Source organism: Mixophyes fleayi, chromosome 4 (genome assembly GCF_038048845.1).
Source record: "Mixophyes fleayi isolate aMixFle1 chromosome 4, aMixFle1.hap1, whole genome shotgun sequence".
NCBI lineage: Eukaryota > Metazoa > Chordata > Amphibia > Anura > Limnodynastidae > Mixophyes > Mixophyes fleayi.
Window position 1 is genome coordinate 232,123,871 of NC_134405.1, and position 21,615 is coordinate 232,145,485.

At 42.2% G+C, this 21,615-nt stretch overlaps 1 protein-coding gene across 2 annotated transcripts in view; it reads right to left on the reverse strand.

Annotated features, from left to right (window-relative positions):
• Positions 1-21,615, reverse strand: part of RASSF3 (Ras association domain family member 3) — a 191,466-nt gene that overhangs the window by 58,404 nt on the left and 111,447 nt on the right. For both annotated transcript variants that reach the window (XM_075209462.1, XM_075209463.1), the window contains exon 2: positions 20,821-20,945. In XM_075209462.1, coding sequence (XP_075065563.1) covers positions 20,821-20,945 — 125 coding nt within the window. The remainder of the gene's footprint in view (positions 1-20,820; positions 20,946-21,615) is intronic.

Below are 21,615 nucleotides of genomic sequence, written 5' to 3' on the forward strand. Positions count from 1 at the left end.
TCCTCTAGGGGGCGCAGAGCAGATAATTTGGAGAACCACAAAGTAGCTGTAAGGCAGAATGGAATGTAGCCCCAGGTATATAAAAATTCAGGAACTGGACAGATGCTGTGTGATGATCAGCACTAGAGCCACGATTCTTGATAGCGAAATAGGCTGAGCAGGTAGTACTGCAAAGCGATGAGCTGCAGAACTCAGAAGGACTGAGTTATACACTAGTGTAGTAATTCAGGAACAGGACGGATGCTGAACGGAGCACTATAGTAAAAGGTCCTAGCAGCGGATTAGGCTGAACAGACTGAACATGTGTAGCTGTGAAGTGCTGAGCTGCAGAGAGCAGAAGTGCTGAGATCCACACAAGTCTTATAACTCTGGAACATGACCGAGGACGAATGAAGCTGCAGCAGTTCAATGAACGGCCTAACCCATGAAGTCAGGAACAAAGGTAAGTATAAGCATGAACAGGAGTCAGAGGTGATGCTTCCTATCAGGTAGGGAGACCTGATGGTCTGACACTCATGGAAAGGAGGAGGACCCTTACAAAAGGAACTGGCTGGTGATCATCCAATCACTGCGGAGCAGAGGTTTTAAAAGGTTCCCGGGGTTGCGCATGTGTAAAATACCTGGCAAGATGGCGTCCGAGGATAGAGGAATGCCAAGCTGTACAGCAGATAGCAGTAACCAAGGGAAACCAATGTACATAAGGATCAGAATGGAACTAAACCGGTGAGATGCGTGATAATAGCTCAGTGTAGAATTTATGTCAGGGACATTCCTACTTCATGATATCATCAACTTCAATCTGTGGTGTAATCTCATACATATCTCCTAGCATTTAAACAAGCAATTTAGTACACAAAAAGCCTGTCATCCAACCAAATCCCGCCCTGCTCCGCCTAATCACATCCACATTCCAGAAAGGCCACATTCATTGCCCGATAATTATATAAAAAGAGGCCACAATACTAGTACTGCTCATCTGAAATGAAGAGCCAGTGGTTTTCATGTTGTCTTTGCTGATGAAGGAATTGTCAGTAACTTCAAATTGTCAATTGGAGGCGCGGTCCTATGTGCACTGCAGTGACAGCAGCATTCCTACCCATGAGGGCAAATATTTAAGCAATAAGATTAGACTGCAGAGAGGAGCTGATCATGTTATGCCTTGGACATCTCTTTAATAAAATCCTACGCATAGAGATCTGTCAGATTGCAATGTTTCCAGATGTAGATTGGTTGATAAATTCCAGTTATTCAGCAAAAATATTTTATTTAATTCATTAAATAGGCAATTTATCAAATTAATTTATTTTGTGTTTCAAAACAAACCTTCTATGATAAGAAGACTCCAAGGGCTAGATTTACTAAGCTGCGGGTTTGAAAAAGTGGGGATGTTGCCTATAGCAACCAATCAGATTCTAGCTGTCATTTTGTAGAAGGTACTAAATAAATGAAAGCTAGAATCTGATTGGTTGCTATAGGCAACATCCCTACTTTTTCAAACCCGCAGCTTAGTAAATCTAGCCCTAAGAGGGAAATTCAGAGCAATGTACCACCAGACAAAGCCTCGATGTCTGGCTGCACACATTGCTGCCTTCTACGGTAAGAAATTTCTACTCATATTTCTGCGCACCTCTATGGGGAGCAAGGAAAAACGAGCGGAGGTTTCAGCCTGAACACCGCGGTGATGTGTCTCCGCGGACTGTTCCAAGGACACGTCGCATTGAATTAAATCTCCCCCTAAGAAGCTATAAAATTTGATGGGAATGTAATTAATGAGGAATTTAAATGTAATTATTAACAAGTTAGGATAAATTAATTTATTTGAAAATATATTTTTGGAGTGTATAATGTAACATTAAATAATACTGTGACATTGATTTCCATTTGTATAGAAGTGCACTTGTTTGTAATTTCATTAATACACAGCAAAAGAGTAGACAGTCAAGGTGACAGTTTAGGACACTCCATGGTTGGAATTAATTGGAAACGAGATCCACTTTTTAGAAAATATTTTTAACTCTTACTTTGAGAGGGAAGATGACATGGTGACGGTACTGCTCATATCACACTGGTAGTGAACAAGTCAATTATTCTCATATTATGAAGAGAAATCAGTCATATCTACAATAACAGCTTACATCACTGTTGTGTGTTTCACAGATTCCATAATGAAAGGAAGGAAATCTGAAAGTCTTGATTGTTCTTAAAAGCACACGGTTTTCAACACTGCTGTCTAGGGCCAAGGTCAACAACAACTGCAGCAACCATTTTTCAGATCCAGCAATGTTTAACTCTTATAATAGTGTTGTTGTTTTTCATATATGAGACAAGTCTCCTATAGGCCTCATAAACACAGGCTTTAAAATCAGGCATTGTGTTTTTACAGCCAGGCAAATGCACAATTCTGATAATCCAAGAAATATTGTAAGCAAATGGATCTATACACAAACACTTTCTGACAAGTGTACTTCATACTTGCCTACTTTCCTGGAATTTCCCTGAGGCTCCCGAATTTCAGGGAGTCCTCCCGGACTCTTGGAAGAGTAGGCAAACCTCCCGGACGCTGTAAAGTGGCGAAATTTACGCCATTGAATAGCGGGGGGGCTTAATGACATCATAAGCGCCGCCCCCATTATTTAATACCTTGAATTTCTGGTAGGGACGGGGCTATAGTGATGTAATTACGTCATCACGCCCCCTCCTACCCTCTGTCACATGATCTGTACTCCAATCTCACGGAGCACAGATTTAAAAAGTAGGCAAGTTTGCCTCAATTTCAAGGCTGTCTGCAGAGTTCCCAAATGGTCAGTAGAATATAATGGAGTTAAATGAGAGCACTCATTAGGTACTTAGTACACTATGCTGCATGGGAGCTTTTTTGAACACACTTCTAACTCTCTATTAAGTGAATACAATTTCCTCTATGGCCGTGTGTAAGAGCGCTAAGAGTGTTCAGCAACTCAAGTGGAGTCCAGTTTTAACAATCATGTGAAATATTATTTTCAGTAAAAAGCCTTTCTACAGTATATTAAAAATGTAAATACATGACTACTTTAATTTAGAGACTGTGACAAATTAAGGGCACCTTTTATTTTAAATATTAAAGCAAACTGCACCCTATCTACAGAGAAACTTACATTCTGTGTTATTCCATTTCTATTGAATTATACATTCTAAACACATTCCAATATATATGAACAATAGTGAGATTACCTCTTGCTGAGAAACATAGAATGTTGATGTCATAAAAGACCATGTGGCAGAGTTCTCTGAATTCTTTGCTGTATAGGCAGAGGGAATAGCAGTAAATGGATAGAGGCTTTCTACTATAGACAGCTCTAGCTAGAGCTCTCTGTAGAGCATTCTGATTAGACCGAAGACCTCACTATTGTTAACCATGATCCAAATGAGAGCTACAAAATGATGCAGGGTGTACACATAAAAATTGCTGGACAGTAATGGGTCCAGTTGTGAGGAGAGAAGGAAAAGAAAGTTAGAAACATTTAAAAATATTAACAGTTTCATCATTGTCCAGGACTGGAGCACTCTGCATAGTACATACTTGCCAACTTTTCCTCGTTGGCTTCAGGGAGATCCTGGGGGAGATGGGTGTGCGAGGGCGGGGCTTCACGAATCGCATCATATTGGCCCCAGCCCCAAATGATTGTCACCATTTTGGCCAATTACAGCAGGGGTTGGGGCTAAGATGACGCAATTTTTGCATCATTAAGCCCTGCCCCCGCCACCTATCTATTGTGGGGGCGAGAACCGGGAGGTTGCCCTGCTCTCCCGGGAGCCCGGGAGGTCTCCCAGAAATGCTGGAGTCTCCTGGACATTCCGGGAGAGTAAGCAACTATGCGTTAAAGAAAAACAGCTAATGAATCTCTAAAGACTGAAGTGTCTTTTACATTTCTGTCTCATTTACTGAAGTCATATTGTCTTACCTGTCAGTCTTTGATTAAATCTTGGTCTCCATGAAAATGGCCACCTCCATAGGCATCAATACATGGACATGGGACACAATTTCTGAACTGTGTCATCATGCCACAGATGGCGAAGCCAACCACGTCTTGTACTGGCCCAGCATCAGGGAGAATGCCAAACTCTTCAGGGAGTGAGGGAGATCACCCCTATTTCAGGGAGTCTCCCTGAGATTCAGGGAGAGTTGGCAAGTATGGCATAATATATTACAATTCAGATCTAGGGGACTCCTTTTAAAACAGTTACTGGGGAAGGTCACAGGTAAAGTTACAAATGTCATGTTTCTTCCCATAAAAACTTGTTAACATAAACAAGTCATTATGAAATTGGTAACGAATTTACTGTGTTTTCTGTAGTTTGTCTACTAACATAATAGCAGACAGTTGCAGCTGAAATAGTAGTCCTGGGCTACACAGTAGGACGTCCACTAAATAATAAGGGTGCACACGCAAAACCTGAATTGTGTTCTGTGTAAAACTTTGAGAGATATTTTAAGCATTTGTTTTCCCTTTGGTCATGTGTGGCAGATGTAGTTCCGAACATTGTTCAAATTCTTTGCTGTGGTGTTTTACAGCTACAGTATATCTGCTGAAAGTATGTTACTCGTTCAATAACAAAAATGTTAAACATTTTGTGACCAGTGCACCTGCCTCAGACAATGGATATAAAACAAGTCTATGTACTTTATGAAGGTGAGAAGGAGTTTTCTTCTTTCTACTCATAAGTCTATGTTGCAGACTTTTAATCTTGTGTCCATTTCTGTGTGGAATATTGGCCTTGTGCTGGCTGGACACATGTGAATGCTTTCTAATTACAGTATCTGGAGACAAAAAAGATTTAGCAACAAATGATATAATGAAAATATCGAAGAGGACCACATTAGATCTATTACAGGGTAGTATATCTCAATTGAAGTTGTTGAGGGTCTTCTTACAAATTCCTGCCACGCATTAGGTCAGATGACTGTGCACTCCTTTTCTCTGCTATGGCATTTATTAATTAAATTGCCTTAATTAATAATCAAAATAAAATACCTCTGCAGTAGATTGCACTTCTAAGAGCTGCTCAGACTAAGTCAAGCTGCTCATAAATCCCCTTACACCTCACTAATCCCCGGCACTTCTGTTGTGGCACTCTATGCTAATAAGATTTATACTGGCCTTGTAGGTGTTACAGAAAAATGCTCCTTTGATTTGGTCAATTAAGTTTATTCAGAGCTTCCATTAAAGAAACACTAACACCTAAAAATACTAAGTCAAATATATGAGGCCAGACGTGTGGAGGTTGTATTGTGCAATAACAGTGCCACCAACTGGATCACAGAACAAATGTGGATGTTTGTGAATGCAATTTTTAACATAGATGTAACCTGCATTTCAATTCTAATACTTATTACACATCAACAGAGCAGGATGGTTACCATAATTAATTAATGCTAACAGACCCCTCCAGTAATTTCCAGTACTCTAATATGGCTCCAAGCATGTTCTTCATACATATCTGCATATTTGATTGTTTATTAAAGAAAACAAGCATAATAGAGGCATAACAAGAAATGGCAGGGCGTGTTAAAATTCATATAATATTGATTATTCTAGTCATAGAAAAGGTAATTTACTGATTGCAAAATATGCAGCTATGCAGAGCATAAAGGTTTGCACACTAGGTCGAGATGGACATAAAAGTCACAATGTCACTTTAAGGTTGAGCCTACTATCATTTAGGACCCCCTCCATCATTAATTTGAACACTTCAATTTTTTTCACTTTTTTTTTTTTGAACACTTCCATTATTTTTTCTGAGTTGTTTTGCTTAATGAATGAGAATCTGTATCTAACCACTAACCCCCCATGTTCCGTCTCCCACAATGCCATATCTTCTAACTCAGAAAGCCGCTTTTCTCCTAAAAATACACCTGCACATGGCAGCATGGCAGTGAGCATGACCCACCTTTCAAAAGTAATCATCATCATCATCACCATTTATTTATATAGCACCACTAATTCCGCAGCGCTGTACAGAGAACTCACCCACATCAGTCCCTGCCCCATTAGAGCTTACAATTCCCTAACACACACACACAGACTATGGTCAATTTGATAGCAGCCAATTAACCTACCTTGTCAATTTGGAAAGTGCCCTCAAATCGGGACTGTCCACATAAATGGAGATACTTGGGAGTTATGCTAAAGCTTATGTAAATATCTAGTCCGACAACACAAAATCTAATTTTTGCATTGTGGATGCAATATAATGTGCATTCCTTTGCCTTGCCACACTTAGCAAGAAATGCTCTGATCTAACCATTCCTCCCATCAGAAACAATCTTTTGCATCCTTCGTAGTTTCTGCCATGATGTCATGCTAGTCCGTGTGCATCCTGTATAAACGTCTGCAAAATGGATGTACAACCTTATAAAAATGCAATTGTGCTGCAAGACACTGATTTTAGCTTAGAAAATTATAAAAAAAATAAATGATAGAGTCATTTACAGACCAATGACAGATTAACAAGTAGAAACTATAGTGGCAATTAATAATATTCACCCAAATATTCAGTTTCAAATATTCACAAATATTCACTAACCAGCATAGCTACTGTGCATCCAGAGATCTCAAAATCATCAGATTGCAACCGAAATATATCATGAATTCCATTGTGCATATGTTATTCCTATGACTCAATATCATAAATAATAAGACTGGAGACCACAATAAAGAAGTTATTATGCAACCTGACAGCTTTATAATTACTGTCCTGTACAGTTCAGAGATGTAAACCCAAACAGACCATAGAAGGCTTCCAAATTGCCCAGCAGAACAGGAGGAACCTCACCATTACCTGTACTTTGGATCATACTCTAGTAGGGCAGTGGGTGCCTCAGGGCACACTGGTTAAAATTGCTGCCTCCCAGAGCTGGGGCCAAGTGTTAATTTACGATCCAGGCCCCATCTGTGTGGAATTTCTATGTTTTACTTATGTTTGCGTGTACTTCCTCTGGGCGCCTCAGTTTCCACAGTACAAAAATATAGTGATAGTAACATAGTTGATGAGGTTGAAAAAAGACACCAGTCCATCAAGTTCAACCTATTTTGGATCTCCTGCGATCCTGCATTTATATTTGAAATTAATCCAGAGTAAGCAACCGCCCATCTGTTTCAATTGTGAAAATCCCTCCAGGCTCAATATTGCAGTCCTATTTTTACCCTATATCCACTACTATCCTTCATTTTAAATGAATGGTCGTATCCCTGGATACACCTTTCCGCTAAAAATTTGTCTAACCCTTTCTTAAACATATCTAGGTTAATTGGCTGCTGACAAAAATGGATCATAGTGTAGGTGTGTGTCCTTTTGTGGTAGAAGAGAATTTAGACTGTAAGCTCCAATGTTGTAGGGATTAATGTGAATGATTAAATAATCTCTGTACTATGTTGTGCAGAGGCAGAACGAGCGAGCTGTGGGCCCCAGTGCAGGGAGACGAGGAGGCAGCCGGGGCCCCCTACCCTCTGCATCTGCCATGTAGTGGGCCCCATTATCTACATGGGCCCTGGTGCACTGTATCGGCTGCACTAACGGTAGTTCCGCCACTAGTGTTGTGCAATCTGGTGACACTATATAAATAAAACAATAACAATAATAGTGACTCTTGGGTAAATTCACCAAGGATGCATCAATGATCCTGCAGTCCGGTACGGAGTTATTAGGCCCAACAATTCAGATATTTCCCTGGAGAAAGTTTCACAAATAAGCTGGTCACTAGAGTATAAATGGAAGGCGTAATATATCCAAACCGAGGCAGTTATTGTTTATCTCAGCTAATATATTATTACATGGTGATTGGAAGAGGACACATCTATAACAAGGTGAAAAAGTGTGGCTCACAGTGAAGATTGGCATGGTTGTGAGGGTAGTGCGGATGAGAGTGGTACAATATGTAATAAACAGATGCATTTTTAGAGATCTTTTAAAGATTGAAAGATTGTGAGAGTTGGTGTGGTAATGGCACGTGGGGTATTATACTGTATACCTGCGGTTCCTAAAATGTGTGCCGAGGCTCCCAGGGGTATCGCAGCGCTGTCACAGGGTTGCCACGGCCAGGAAGAGAAAACAAACAAAGAAAACTTCCCAATCGCCCGAGATACAGCATCCTCCGTCCTCACTTCTCACTGAATGTAGGGTGTGATGTCATCAGGGGGCGGGGCACGATGACACGTTTAGCCCCCCCGCCATCGTCAACAACGCCGAAATCTGGATCCGGGATTTTTGCCTGCTCTCTCGGGAGTCCGGGAGAACTCCTAAAAATCCGGGAGTCTCCGGACATTCCGGGAGAGTAGGCAACTATGTTGTACATAACCACTATGGGCCTGAGCTTAACACAAGTGCATTTATTTGCCGTAATGTTGCATGTCATGTAAAACATGTCACACTGTGCATGAACACAACTTGTGCAAGTATTTTGAGATGCACGTATTTAAAACTTGCAGTTTTTAATGTTTCAAGAGGAAGTTCAGGGTTGTTCACATATATGTCCAGTACAGTAAGGGTGTAGAGATGCGAGCTAACCATGCCCCCTGAGTTACACACATATGTAGTGTTAACGTTACACCTGAAGCAGTAGATTTTTTTGTTTGTGCCTACACAAAGTAGATACACGTTCTAAGCTTGCCATGGAAGAATTAACTTGTGCATTAGTTGTATATTTGCACAGGCAAATCCCCCCAGCACTATATTGTATATGTAATACTGACACGATTATCTGAATGTTATAAGACTTACAGATATGTTTTCTCTGGATCTAAACCAGTTGAAAGAGCCAAAGAAGTTTGGAATGGAACCCGTGCGGATTATCTGCCTCAGTCAGCTTACTCAGGTCACCATGGCTATTCTGCAAGCTAATGAACTGGACACTGACAGAAAGATAATTGCTGGAAGTCTGCCGGAAACAGGGGCCAAGTCCAATTAACCAGTTACTGCCGACTCTTTGATTATCTTTACTGAGGCCAGTCAAAATCCACAGGTGTGACAGCAGAAAATTACAATTACATGGCCAACATGGCTTCATGGTGTGCTGTGACCAGAATATCTGCCAAGTGATTTGTTATTGCTTCATTATCTCTCAAAGTTTTTTATCCATTCATGCATAACGCCAGTTATGTTGTCTTTAATAAGTAAATTGTTGGGAGAGGGGAATACCACAAAAGCAGATATAAAAGTTTGAAATATTCAAAAATGAGTGTTTTAGTCACAAAAGAAAATTCATCCTATAAATAGTACATAAATACAGAAAACCTGATGTTTGGCCTATATGGCTAGGTTGAGAGAGAGAGAGAGAGAGAGAGAGAACGCCCATTGTGCTTTATCTGTAAAACTGTTCAGGGATTTTTGTTGCTGTAAATAGAGAAGATACTTGTCTCTATATATTATACTATGCTTTATTATATTATATTATACCAATGTGGTGTACTATAAAGTAAAATGTGACTGTTCAGTATTTGCAAAAATTGAAATTGAAACAGCAGCAGTCTTCGCTATGAGCTTGCTTTAGAGTTGCATGAAATGTATTTGCGCAACGCAAAAATTTGTCTTGGTGCAACATTTACAAATTCAGCATATGGCTGGAGAGGCAGATTAGGGGCGATAACCTGCAAGATCAGTACAGTAAAGACATGCAGATGCAAGTTAAGTACGCCCCTTTGAGATGTGTCTTATTTTGAGTTACACAGATCCAGAAATATGTCGATTTTCCACCTTCATGAACCGGATGCAAGTTCTGTAGTTGACGATTGTCGCATTTTTTCTGCAGATGCTTCGATACACAAGATTTCATTTAAATACTGACGTGGAAATGCAAAATGCATCTCTGCTCATATGCAAATGCAGCATCCTTATGTTCAAGTTGAAATCAGGCCCTATTTATTGATATTACTTGTAGGTGTTAGCTATCCAGAAAAAGCTCAGCAAATAGATGTAATGCATTGAAATATGTTGCTAATATTTTTGGCATTGCAGTGCCCCTTTCTATAGACACCAAAGTGCAAGTGGGTGGTGCAAAAAATGCTAACAATATTTAGTTTCACTACATTTCATTTCATGGCGTGTGGATCTCTTCATCATTCTGGATTACGGCTACAGCAAAAGAATGTGAACCAGCACCCACTGCTAATTTGTAAGTTTTCCACCTTTGCTCATTTTAGTGTAGAAACAAAAGGAAAAGGGGGGAGAAAAAGGGTGATGAGGGAGGGGAGGTGCGGGTTATCTCACTGTGAAGTGGCATTAAAGCATTATAAGCTCATGGTGAGCTTCTCTGCATCGTGGGCTGGAGCTAATGGAGGTGATATACTTTTAAGTCCAGATACACCAAGTTTTATAGAAAAAGCAGATGAGTTCCTCAAAATGCTAGTCATAAGCTCCGTCTCGTAAATATACTAGACATTTTTGATGAGGGTAGCCATAGTCGGTGGATCCTGATTTTTCCAAGAGCTGGCTATTATTCAGGTGGCCGCACTTGAGAAGTGTATAATACATTTGTTTAGATGCTTTGGAAGTTTGGAAACGGCAGAGAGAGTAATGTGTATTTTGGCTGAAATGGGAAATCTGCAGATGTTATACTTACAATGAGGTTTAGAACTTTAGACCAAAAAGTCTGTATGACCGGACAAAACCACCAAATATGGAGAAAAAAGCCTGGAGCTTGACAGTCTCTCCAACGAAGAGGAGAAGCAATCAGATAAATCTTATGTAACCTGGCTGCAGCCAAGTACCAGTGGTGTGAAAGCTTATACACATTTTCTATAACATGTACACTGTTAGAGGACTTGGCAATACCTGTCCCAATTAGACTCATGAAGATCTTTCTAATTTTGTAAGATATCAAAATTGAATGATACAGAGATGATATGGGGCCTCTGGATGAGTAATTGCTCAGACAGTGGCGCGCAATAAAAGTTAATGATCTAGCGGACATTCTGGTAGCATATATTTGAAAAAATGTATATGTAGATACTGGTGAAAGGCAGAGGAAGGGAGATAGTATACTTAAAGGCAGATTTAGAAATGTAATATTAGTCAATATCTAATAAGGGAATGCATTTGCAGTGAGTTCCAGATGAAAATCCAGGTTATGCCAGAGTGGTGTAAGGGGAAATGGAAATGGATCTAGAGTATAGAGTCTGGTACCACGTAACCATATTGCAAGTGTGACAGGATGGAACGCCTATGCCACCCTGTTGGTGCTGCTGGGAACCGGCTGGGCTTACTTTGCCACTGTTCCCTTTCGTTATCCCAAATGTGCCCTTTTGCCGCAGTAGAAGGGGCTTACAAATGCTGCCACCACTGGACTCCTTACCGGCATCCAGTACCAAGTTTCTTCTGGGTAACTGTCACTGCTGGCGTTACTGGTGTACCTGGGCTGGTACCCCTGACCTCTTACTATCTGGATCAAGGTTGCTGTGGATGGATCTGCCCTGGCCAATCACACTGACCGGAGCTGCAGGGTAGCAGGCAGAGTGGTGGTACCGGAAAAGCTGGGTCCAAGCCTCAGAAACAGTCGGGAACGATTAGATTTTGGGTCTAATTAGTAGGTCACAGGATTTTCAGCATGGAAGATATTTTAAAGCAGGTCTTTGAAGCAAGTGATGTTTATTTGCAGTCACACTGATTGGAGGTACCAGTGCTAAGGTCAGATGAAATCAGAAGAACAGCTTTTAATACAAAACATTGCTGTTTTATACACACTTGAGCGCAGCCTCACTGGATAAGGCAACCCCCTTGTGGTCTGAGTTATCTTTAGAATCAGGATGCAATTTGTTTATCCATTATAACATGGATTTACATGCAATTCAAAGCTAACAATATTTACACTTATCTGTGATATCCTATAACTTGCTGTGATTTCCTGCATCACATGCTGTTTACAATGTTCAGAAAGGTTTGAACACTCTGGACAAAAGGCCACACAGTGACGACCCCCTCCTGAGCCTTTGGCTAGAGCAGGCATTTGACACTTCATCAAAAAACTTATTTAGCATTTCCTGCTATCTCCCTCCCCACATATGCCTAATTGGAGATTTCTTTTATCAACCTTACAAACCCAAACAATGTCACTTCCATACAAAACACATCCCAATGTAATAGGATAAGTGCATTTCAAATTATACATTGGTGCCTGCACCTCTGATTGAAATACATTTCTACAATAAATTATTTCCACATGATACATCCACAAATAAGTTGTTCATCAGTGATCCAGTCACAGCAAGAGATAAGTTGACTACGGGTGAGAGTTAGCCTCTAGAGGCCAACAAGCAAATGGCAGCCACATGATAGCTGATGTTGATGATGAAGGTAGTGAACCAGACTCTATATCCAGTCACTTTCAAGACTCAGGGGGAGATTGCCACTGAGTACATGTGTGCAAACTGCCAGCAAGCGTCAACATAGAAAGATATATAGTCGATCCCTCGTTTTTTTATCAGACCAAATGAATGATGTGACCATTTTTTGGAAGGTGTCAGGATCTGCCTTCACCTTTTCTGCAGCATTGCATCTGCATGCTGCTTTGTATTTGCAGCTCCTGCCTCTTGGACTTTATTGGACTTGTTACATTGAATGTATTATCTGGCAGTACCTCTTATCCACCAGAGGTGCTGCTGTTTTTCCTTGCTCCAAGGGGTGCCGCGGCGCTGTCACTGGGGTGCCGCGAGCCAGACATAAAAAACCCCCCAAAGAACACATAAACTTACCAATCCGCCGGGCGCCGGGACCCAGCAGCCTCCTCTCCCCGCAGCAGCTTGTTACTGACGTCGATACTCAGTGACAGCTGCGGGAGAGAGGAGGCTGCTGGGTCCCGGCGCCCGGCGGATTGGTAAGTTTATGTGTTCTTTGGGTTTTTTTTATGTCTGGCTCGGGGCAGAGGAGTGAGAGGGAGTGTGAAAGCGGGGCACAGGTGAGTGACAGAGAGGCACAGGAGAGTGACATCGGGGCAGACAGAGGGGCAGAGGAGTGTGACAGCGGGGCACAGGAGAGTGACAGAGGGGCACAGGAGAGTGACAGCGGGGCACAGGAGAGTGACATAGGAACACAGGAGAGTGACAGCGGGGCACAGGAGAGTGACAGTGGGGCACAGGAGAGTGACAGAGGGGCACAGGAGAGTGACAGAGGGGCACAGGAGAGTGACAGCGGGGCACAGGAGAGTGACAGCGGGGCACAGGAGAGTGACAGCGGGGCAGAGGAGAGTGACAGCGGCGCACAGGAGAGTGACAGCGGGGCACAGGAGAGTGACAGCAGGGCAGACAGAGGGGCACAGGAGAGTGACAGAGGGGCAGAGGAGAGTGACAGCGGGGCACAGGAGAGTGACAGCGGGGCACAGGAGAGTGACAGCGGGGCAGACAGAGGGGCACAGGAGAGTGACAGAGGGGCAGTGGAGGAAGACACAGCGTGAGAGGGGCAGTGGAGGGGGACACAGCGTGAGAGGGGCACTGGAGGAGGACACAGCGTGAGAGGGGCAGTGGAGTAGGACACAGCGTGAGAGGGGCAGTGGAGGAGGACACAGCGTGAGAGGGGCAGTGGAGGGGGACACAGCGTGAGAGGGGCAGTGGAGGGGGACACAGCGTGAGAGGGGCAGTGGAGGGGGACACAGCGTGAGAGGGGCAGTGGAGGAGGACACAGCGTGAGAGGGGCAGTGGAGGAGGACACAGCGTGAGAGGGGCAGTGGAGGGGGACACAGCGGAGAGGGGCAGTGGAGGGGGACACAGCATGAGAGGGGCAGTGGAGGAGGACACAGCGTGAGAGGGGCAGTGGAGGGGGACACAGCGTGAGAGGGGCAGTGGAGGGGGACACAGCGGAGAGGGGCAGTGGAGGGGGACACAGCGTGAGAGGGGCAGTGGAGGGGGACACAGCGTGAGAGGGGCAGTGGAGGGGGACACAGCGTGAGAGGGGCAGTGGAGGGGGACACAGCGTGAGAGGGGCAGTGGAGGAGGACACAGCGTGAGAGGGGCAGTGGAGGAGGACACAGCGTGAGAGGGGCAGTGGAGGGGGACACAGCATGAGAGGGGCAGTGGAGGAGGACACAGCGTGAGAGGGGCAGTGGAGGGGGACACAGCGTGAGAGGGGCAGTGGAGGGGGACACAGTGGAGAGGGGCAGTGGAGGGGGACACAGCGTGAGAGGGGCAGTGGAGGGGGACAAAGCGTGAGAGGGGCAGTGGAGGGGGGACAGGGTGACGGGGCAGTGTGATAGAGGGCAGTGTGTCTGGATGCAGAGGGGGCAGTGTGTCTGGATGCAGAGGGGGCAGTGTGTCTGGATGCAGAGGGAGCAGAGTGTCTGGATGCAGAGGGGGCAGAGTGTCTGGATGCAGAGGGGGCAGAGTGTCTGGATGCAGAGGGGGCAGAGTGTCTGGATGCAGAGGGGGCAGTGTGTCTGAGGGCAGAGTGTCTGGATGCAGAGGGGGCAGTGTGTCTGGATGCAGAGGGAGCAGAGTGTCTGGATGCAGAGGGGGCAGAGTGTCTGGATGCAGAGGGGGCAGAGTGTCTGGATGCAGAGGGGGCAGAGTGTCTGGATGCAGAGGGGGCAGTGTGTCTGAGGGCAGAGTGTCTGGATGCAGAGGGGGCAGTGTGTCTGGATGCAGAGGGGGCAGTGTGTCTGGATGCAGAGGGGGCATTTTGCATACAACTAAATAAGTATTTCTGTCCTGACCTAAATACCTATTATAATTTTTTGACCCAACTACTTCTAAAACAGGACTGCTCAATAATTATTTTGGAGGGGTGCCTTGAAAAAATTCTAAGGGTGCCGCGAACTGCAAAAGTTTGGGAACCACTGTACTAGGGGTTAACTCACTGCACTAATTAATCACCTGCACCTAGTGGCTCACTATTTATATCTGCCTATCCCAGTTACTTGTGCTGATCATTGTTGTTATGTTGCTGTTCCTGACTTCTCTCTACTTGGTTTCTCTGTACTCTGCCAGTTCACCTGCATCTGCTACATTTCTCTTGTTACCTGCTTTTCAGCCTAACCCAGAAACCATTGCTTTCTGTCTGCAATTCTCGTTTGCACCATTTCCTGAATCACCTGGTTTATATCTGCTCAATAAATGCTATATGTTTTCATCATATCCTGGCTTCCGTAGCTATCATATCCAGCTTCTAGCATTGAAGTAGCTAAGATTCTGCTTCAGATTTTTATTCCTGGGACTCTTACTGCAATTGTTTCCATTTGTTTTCTCCTGCAACATGTCTGTCTTACAAATTACTCAACTGCCTCGGCTACAGACTCTACAAGTGGACATAATTTTGTTACGCTCTCAGCTGGCTCTGTTTTCTACTTTACTTATGGTCCCTCTCAGGAGACTGTCAGATTTTGTTTCTCCTAATTCTAATGCCATTGATTTGTCTCAACCAACTTTCTCTGCTGCTGAATCAATGCAAACAACACCTTTTAATAGTGCTACTACAAACTTGCATTTAACCAAGAACTAGTGTGTAACAAACTCCAGGTTAGCAGGTGGTCCACGCTTCCATCTGACTGAAGAGGCCTAGTGCAATGTACTTTACAAAGCATTGTACAATGTACATGAGCGCATACTTACATTACCCCCTTAACAGCAGAGATAACAACGTTGCTGATGTCAGTGACATCATCAAGTCGCGCCGGGTTCTTCATTCATCAGGAATGGTTCCAGTCGCTTGCCACATCAGTCGTCATCGATCCTTGTCGGGAAGGAGCCCCTCGGTGTCAAGATGTCGGGGTAGTGTGTTATTGGATTTATCAGCGTCATTATACAGTACCCTACCAGAACCTGCAGCTGTACAGGCAGGGCATTGTAACAGTGATGTGTTTACTAATTACGCAGCTAGGAAGCAGCGTGTTGTATCTAGCAAATTTTTAAAGCAAAGTCGGGAGAGTTTGCTTAATCAGTTAATCTTCTCGTATCTCCTCGACGTGCGCTTCTCACTGCAAATGTTGGGCGTGATGGCCCAACATTCAGTGCGAAGGAAGGAGCGGAGAAGGGTGCCGGATGCAGCCGCGTTAAATGTGTTGTTTTATTTATTTTTTTATTTTTTTCTGGGCCCTGGTGGGGCCACAAAAAATATGAGTTTGGGCCGCATACGGCCCGCAGGCTGCGAGTCTGACATGTATGCTGTAAGACTTAGACATAAGAGATAATTTACTCAATGTGCCACAATTTATAAATGAAGATTACTGTGTTAGGGGTAAGTGGCGTGGTCTGGTTTAAGTTACTGGTTTAAATTAGTTATTATGATTTAAAAAACACTCAAGTTCATCAAATTCAATCTTTCATAAACTTGAACGTGTTGATCCAGAAGAAGTAATCAATTTAGTATATTTGAATTAATTAAAATTGTTTAACACACACTTACTTAGATCAAGCAGAGAGCAGAATATTTGTGCAAATGATTTTTAAGCATAAATATTTCTTTGAGTGGAGTTCTTTAAGAAAATGTCTATGTGACATGTGGTGCAGTCCTACTATGTCGAACCATTGTTTGATAGAAATACTAAGCTACTGCTAAACAAGGGAAAAGTGCTGTTATTCATATGGGTAGGTATAGCTATAAACTACAAAATAAAGTTCTACAAAAATAAAAACATTGCAACAATAATATTTTAAAATTGTCAATAATATATTTTAAATAAAAATCTATACAAAAAATAACCTCTTGTAATTGTATACGCAGTAAAAGCCTTACAATACATATTTATAAGTTACATTCTATTTTTAGCAGATATGGAAATAATATTATAGGAAAATGCTGAGAAAGCACATAATGAATTCAATGCATGAACAAATTACCAGTCTCACCCCCTTTCTCTGTTACTATTGTAATTGTCATTGGATCAGTTTATAGGAAAGGAAGAAAACCTTGGCTTAATGGAAAATTATGTGGAGAACCCGTGGTTCCTTTAAAGTAAGTACCTGTTTATTTTTATGCTATTGATCCTTTTGAAGTAAGAATTACTAATCACAAGATAATGCAATGCTCATGTTTTCCATTTAGACACTACTATATAACCTCTGTGACCCTTATTCAGGTACAAAAGGAGATCCTCTGTAAATTCTATCTAATTATTGTTATTCTTTATTTATATAATGCCACCATATTATGCACCACTTTACAAAGAATATTTAATCGCTCATATCAGTTTCTGTCTCATTGGAGCCTATAGTCTACATTCCCTAACACACAAAAACACATACTTCATTAATCTTGTAATCCCAGGCCAAGGAGTTCACCACTCTGATTCCACAAATGACTGCAGCTATTGACATGTAAAATATTAAGTCCCCATGTATTCTTATGCAGCATAATACTGAGACAAGCATTTTAAGAGCAACCCCTACTGAAAATGATCAATTCCCCTGGCATCTGCAATATTGACCTCTCTTGGTTTTCATACTTGTCCAACTGATCATTCATGGTTTCCTTCAATGAAACCTTATTATCCCTCATCCCTCTCTCTGTAGGAGTAGTCCATCTATCTTGGTAAAATGAAATTCAAATTCAAATATGGGCTTCAATATCATTTTTACATGGATAGCAATCATATTTATTCCTCTACTTCTAAACTCACTCCCTTTGTATTAGCCAACATCTTAAACTGTCTTGCACCCATCTGCTCATGGATGTCTCAAAGGTATTTCAAGTTAAACATAGAAAAATCAAACTGCTATATGCCCTATATGCCCTGTATCATCTTTAAGACCACTGCCAAATATCTCTTTAACAGTGAATGGTACCATCGGTCTACCTACTTCTGCAGCTTGTTGTCTAAGTGTCACCCTCGAAGAATTATGAATGCTGCTGCAAGACTCATCTATACTTCCCGTCCTTTCTCATCTGCTGTTCCCCAAGGTCAATCCCTGCACTTGGTTCCCATAGACCTAAAATTCAAAGCGCTGACCCTTGTCTGTAAGTCTTTTCATAACTCATGACCCCCTATATTTAATACATCACCTATACATCTTCCAGTCACCCTTTGTTCCTCCAGTGACCCTCTGACCCCTCATAACCTCATTCCATTCATGGCTCCTCCTTTATGGAACTCTCTAACTGGTCCTATTGTGGTACCCCAAAGCCCTGTTGAACAGCACAGAGGAGTGCATAAACGCTTTTAAAATGCAGGGCTACAAGGGGTTAATTGTGCTCCTGAAAATTTGTGCCCAAGAGTGATTGACAGGAGGAGGATGAAGGCCCTGATTGGCTGGGGGAGTAACAGGAAGAGGTTGTGCAGGAAGGAGGAGAGAGAGAGAGCAGCATGGTAGAAGGAACAAGGGGGAGGATGTGCAGCCGAGCAGAGAGAAGATAAGCTGCTGCCAGAACTGTGACATTGCCAGCAAAGCGGACGGAGAACAGCTGGGGACACGCAGCGGGGCGCCAAAGACAATCTCCACTAACTGCAGAACCGTCTCCAGATAAAACCCTAGCCTGCAGTGTATTGTACACACCCCAGTGTCAGAGGGAAGAGTAATGAGAGAATCTATCCAAAACTGACATTGCATTCTTGTACAAGGAAGGATTGTGAGAGCTTTTCCCCCAGATCATACCTATACACAGGCTGCAGGGAGCAATTAAGACGGTCGTTTCAGCTATATCCTGTGTGTGTGTGTGTGTGTGTGTGCTGATATCCCTGATATACCCTGCTGCAGAGTACATGTGCTGATAGAGATTCATTGACTGTTGAGAGAACAGCGCCATCTTGTGGCTGAAATGAGCAACAGCTCTGCATTCTACTATAATAATTAACCCTTGATGGAAACCTCTGCAGGACATTGAAACACTACCCAAATTCCTGTGCACAGGTCAGCCCAGGACTGAGTGGAAAATATGGTAACGTTACCGGGGATAATATTGGTGCACCAAATGTTTTAGATGATGTTAATGTTATGTGATTCACCTAAGAATTGATTTATTAATATTGAAGGTGTGACATTCAGTGTTAGTGGTACCGCTGCAATTCAAGTTAACTCAGCAGTAGATTCTAAAAGTGGGGCGCCTGACCCATAGGGAATAGCACGGTACCCCAAACACCTGAATAAGAAGTAGCCCTCTAGTGGGCGCGGTAGTGACCGCAAGAGTCTTGATGGGTTATTATTGATGGTTATGGCATCATCACCAGTTAGATATTGTTAACGTGAAAGTAGTAACTGTGATTACCAGTGTGCCTTATTAGACAATGTGTATTGAAGATGTTATCGTTATTCTGCCTTATACTCACCAGGTGTATGTTATATGTTAAATGCTATTGTGCTCTATGCTGATCAGACGCATTATTTTGTCATTACTATTGAGCTGAAGGGGTCAGTGGCGCGGTGGCTTACCAAAACTATCCTTACCGCATTCTCAATAAAATCAAGTTGTTTGACCAATCTTTGTCCCTTTCATTGAAGTATTTATCTCCTGACCCCCGGATATCCAAAAGAGAAAAGAACCTGACTCGTATCTGGGAGACAAGGTAAGGGAAGGATTTCCCATCAGTACACGACCACCACACTATCAGATTCTCCTCAACCTTCAAAATCTTTAAAAGGTCCCTGAAGCCTGTCCCTCTTTTTCCATAATCACTGTTTGTACAGTAAATCTGCTTTACAGTAGACACTAACACTTTCCCGACCACCGCCTACAATTGTATTTTTCCTACCGTATGTGTCAAATATTTTCCACACATATGAATGAAATCTTGTTTGGGCAAGACCATCTTTACGTTCTGCTTCATGTTAGTGTTTGTAATCTGTTTGTATCACAATACCCTCAAAAGTGCGGGTATATGTAGTATGTTGGTGCTTTAAAAATAAGGAATAATAATATGGGGGTGATTTATCAAAATTCCAAAAAATCTATCCCCAATGGAAGCAGGTGTTCTCACCTGCCATAGGGCATGGTTTTGCCCTACATATTAAGGGGCTTACCAGTTATAGGCAGTGATAACCCTACCAGGGTTACCATTGGCTCCTTCATGCTTTTGCCTTATGCAAGGCAATGCCTGTTCTGTCTGGTAAGGGCGTTAACTGGAAGAGACTATTGGAAAAGGTAAAATTATTGATTATTAACCTTTTGTTATTTGAAGATGAGAGGACGGTAGATATAATATAAATTATGCATTATATTTATCAATATATATATATATATATATATATATATATATATATATATATATATGATTTTTTTTACAAAAATAAAAAACTTTTATCTATTTTTTTGCTTAATTGTAGTGGAACTGGAAGCTCAAACTGGGCTTCCAGTTTCACACATGCACCATGCTCAGTAGAGCAGAACAGGGCCCAACAAAGCAATGAGGAAGTTTTATCGCTCAGGATAGCTGTAAGCCCAAACGTTCTCAGTTCGAGGCACCCTTAGGGTCTACATAATTTTTTCAAGTCACCCGAAAGATAAAATAATTACGAAGTAGTCTCCTGCCTTGCTTACCACCGACCCTGGCCGCAGCACCCCTGTGAGATTTCCGCGACACCCCAGGGAGCCGCGGCGCACAGCTTGGGAACCACTGCTGTAAGCAATACGCAGCTGCTACAACAATACAATATTCATAAATCTTGGTAAAAGTAATTTTATTAGTAATAAGCAGCAGTAAAACAAGTACACTTATATCCATGATGTCTGATATTTTTATCAAAACTTACGTGGTAAACCTCAGCATGACAAGCTTTGTATCTTATTCTAAACATGTTAACCGATTAAACATTTTGTGGGGGGAAAAAAAAAGAGCCACTAAAAGTAAAAACAATCAAATGATCAATGAACAATATATTTATAAACTTGGTAATATATGTGAAATAATCAGAGGATAAACATGACAAAAGATACCTTATCATTGTTATTGGAGTGGTCCAACGTGTCGTACACAGGTAAACATTCCATTAATTTCCCATTAGGTTCACAGTTCAATTGCACCTGGCCTTGGCACTGAGAATGGCATGTGTATTTACAATCTGAAAGAAAATAATATTCCTTAGATTAAATCTCTGCTTTAGAAAATAAAAGTTATATATCATGTGGGCAATGGCTACCTCATATTTTTCAATTACATTTTTAATATAAAACATCCTTGAGGAACACACATAAAAACATTTATGAATTACATATATAATAAAATGCTATTGGTGTGAATTATGAGACACAAACTGACAGAAACAGCAGAATATCTTCTCTGGTTGTGCCAAGTGTGATTTGCATAGGTCTGCCTAGATTTCCATCAAAAACAATGGGTTTGCAGGAAGGTATGGTGACATTTGGGGTGGAGCAGACGTTTGCACCAACCCATGGGAGAGGAATGGTTGAGTGAGGGCGTTTTTGATAGGTATGGAGAAGGCAAATAGGTGTACCAAGTTTAACTGTGCAATGCAAAAATTAGATTATTAAAATAAGACATAGTGGTGAAAAGAGTACATTTTTTTAACTCAAAAAGATTTTATTACAAGTTTACAAAGAAAAAGTATACATAGACAGTCACAGTTCAAATGACAGGTAAACGCATCAGGTATCATAAACAAATACACATCAAACCTAAAAGACAAAGGCAAAGACAAAGACATTTTTAGGCACTTTCCCTGCTGAACAGAAGAGCACACAGCCATTTCCATTCACTCACTAGCAGGTCTC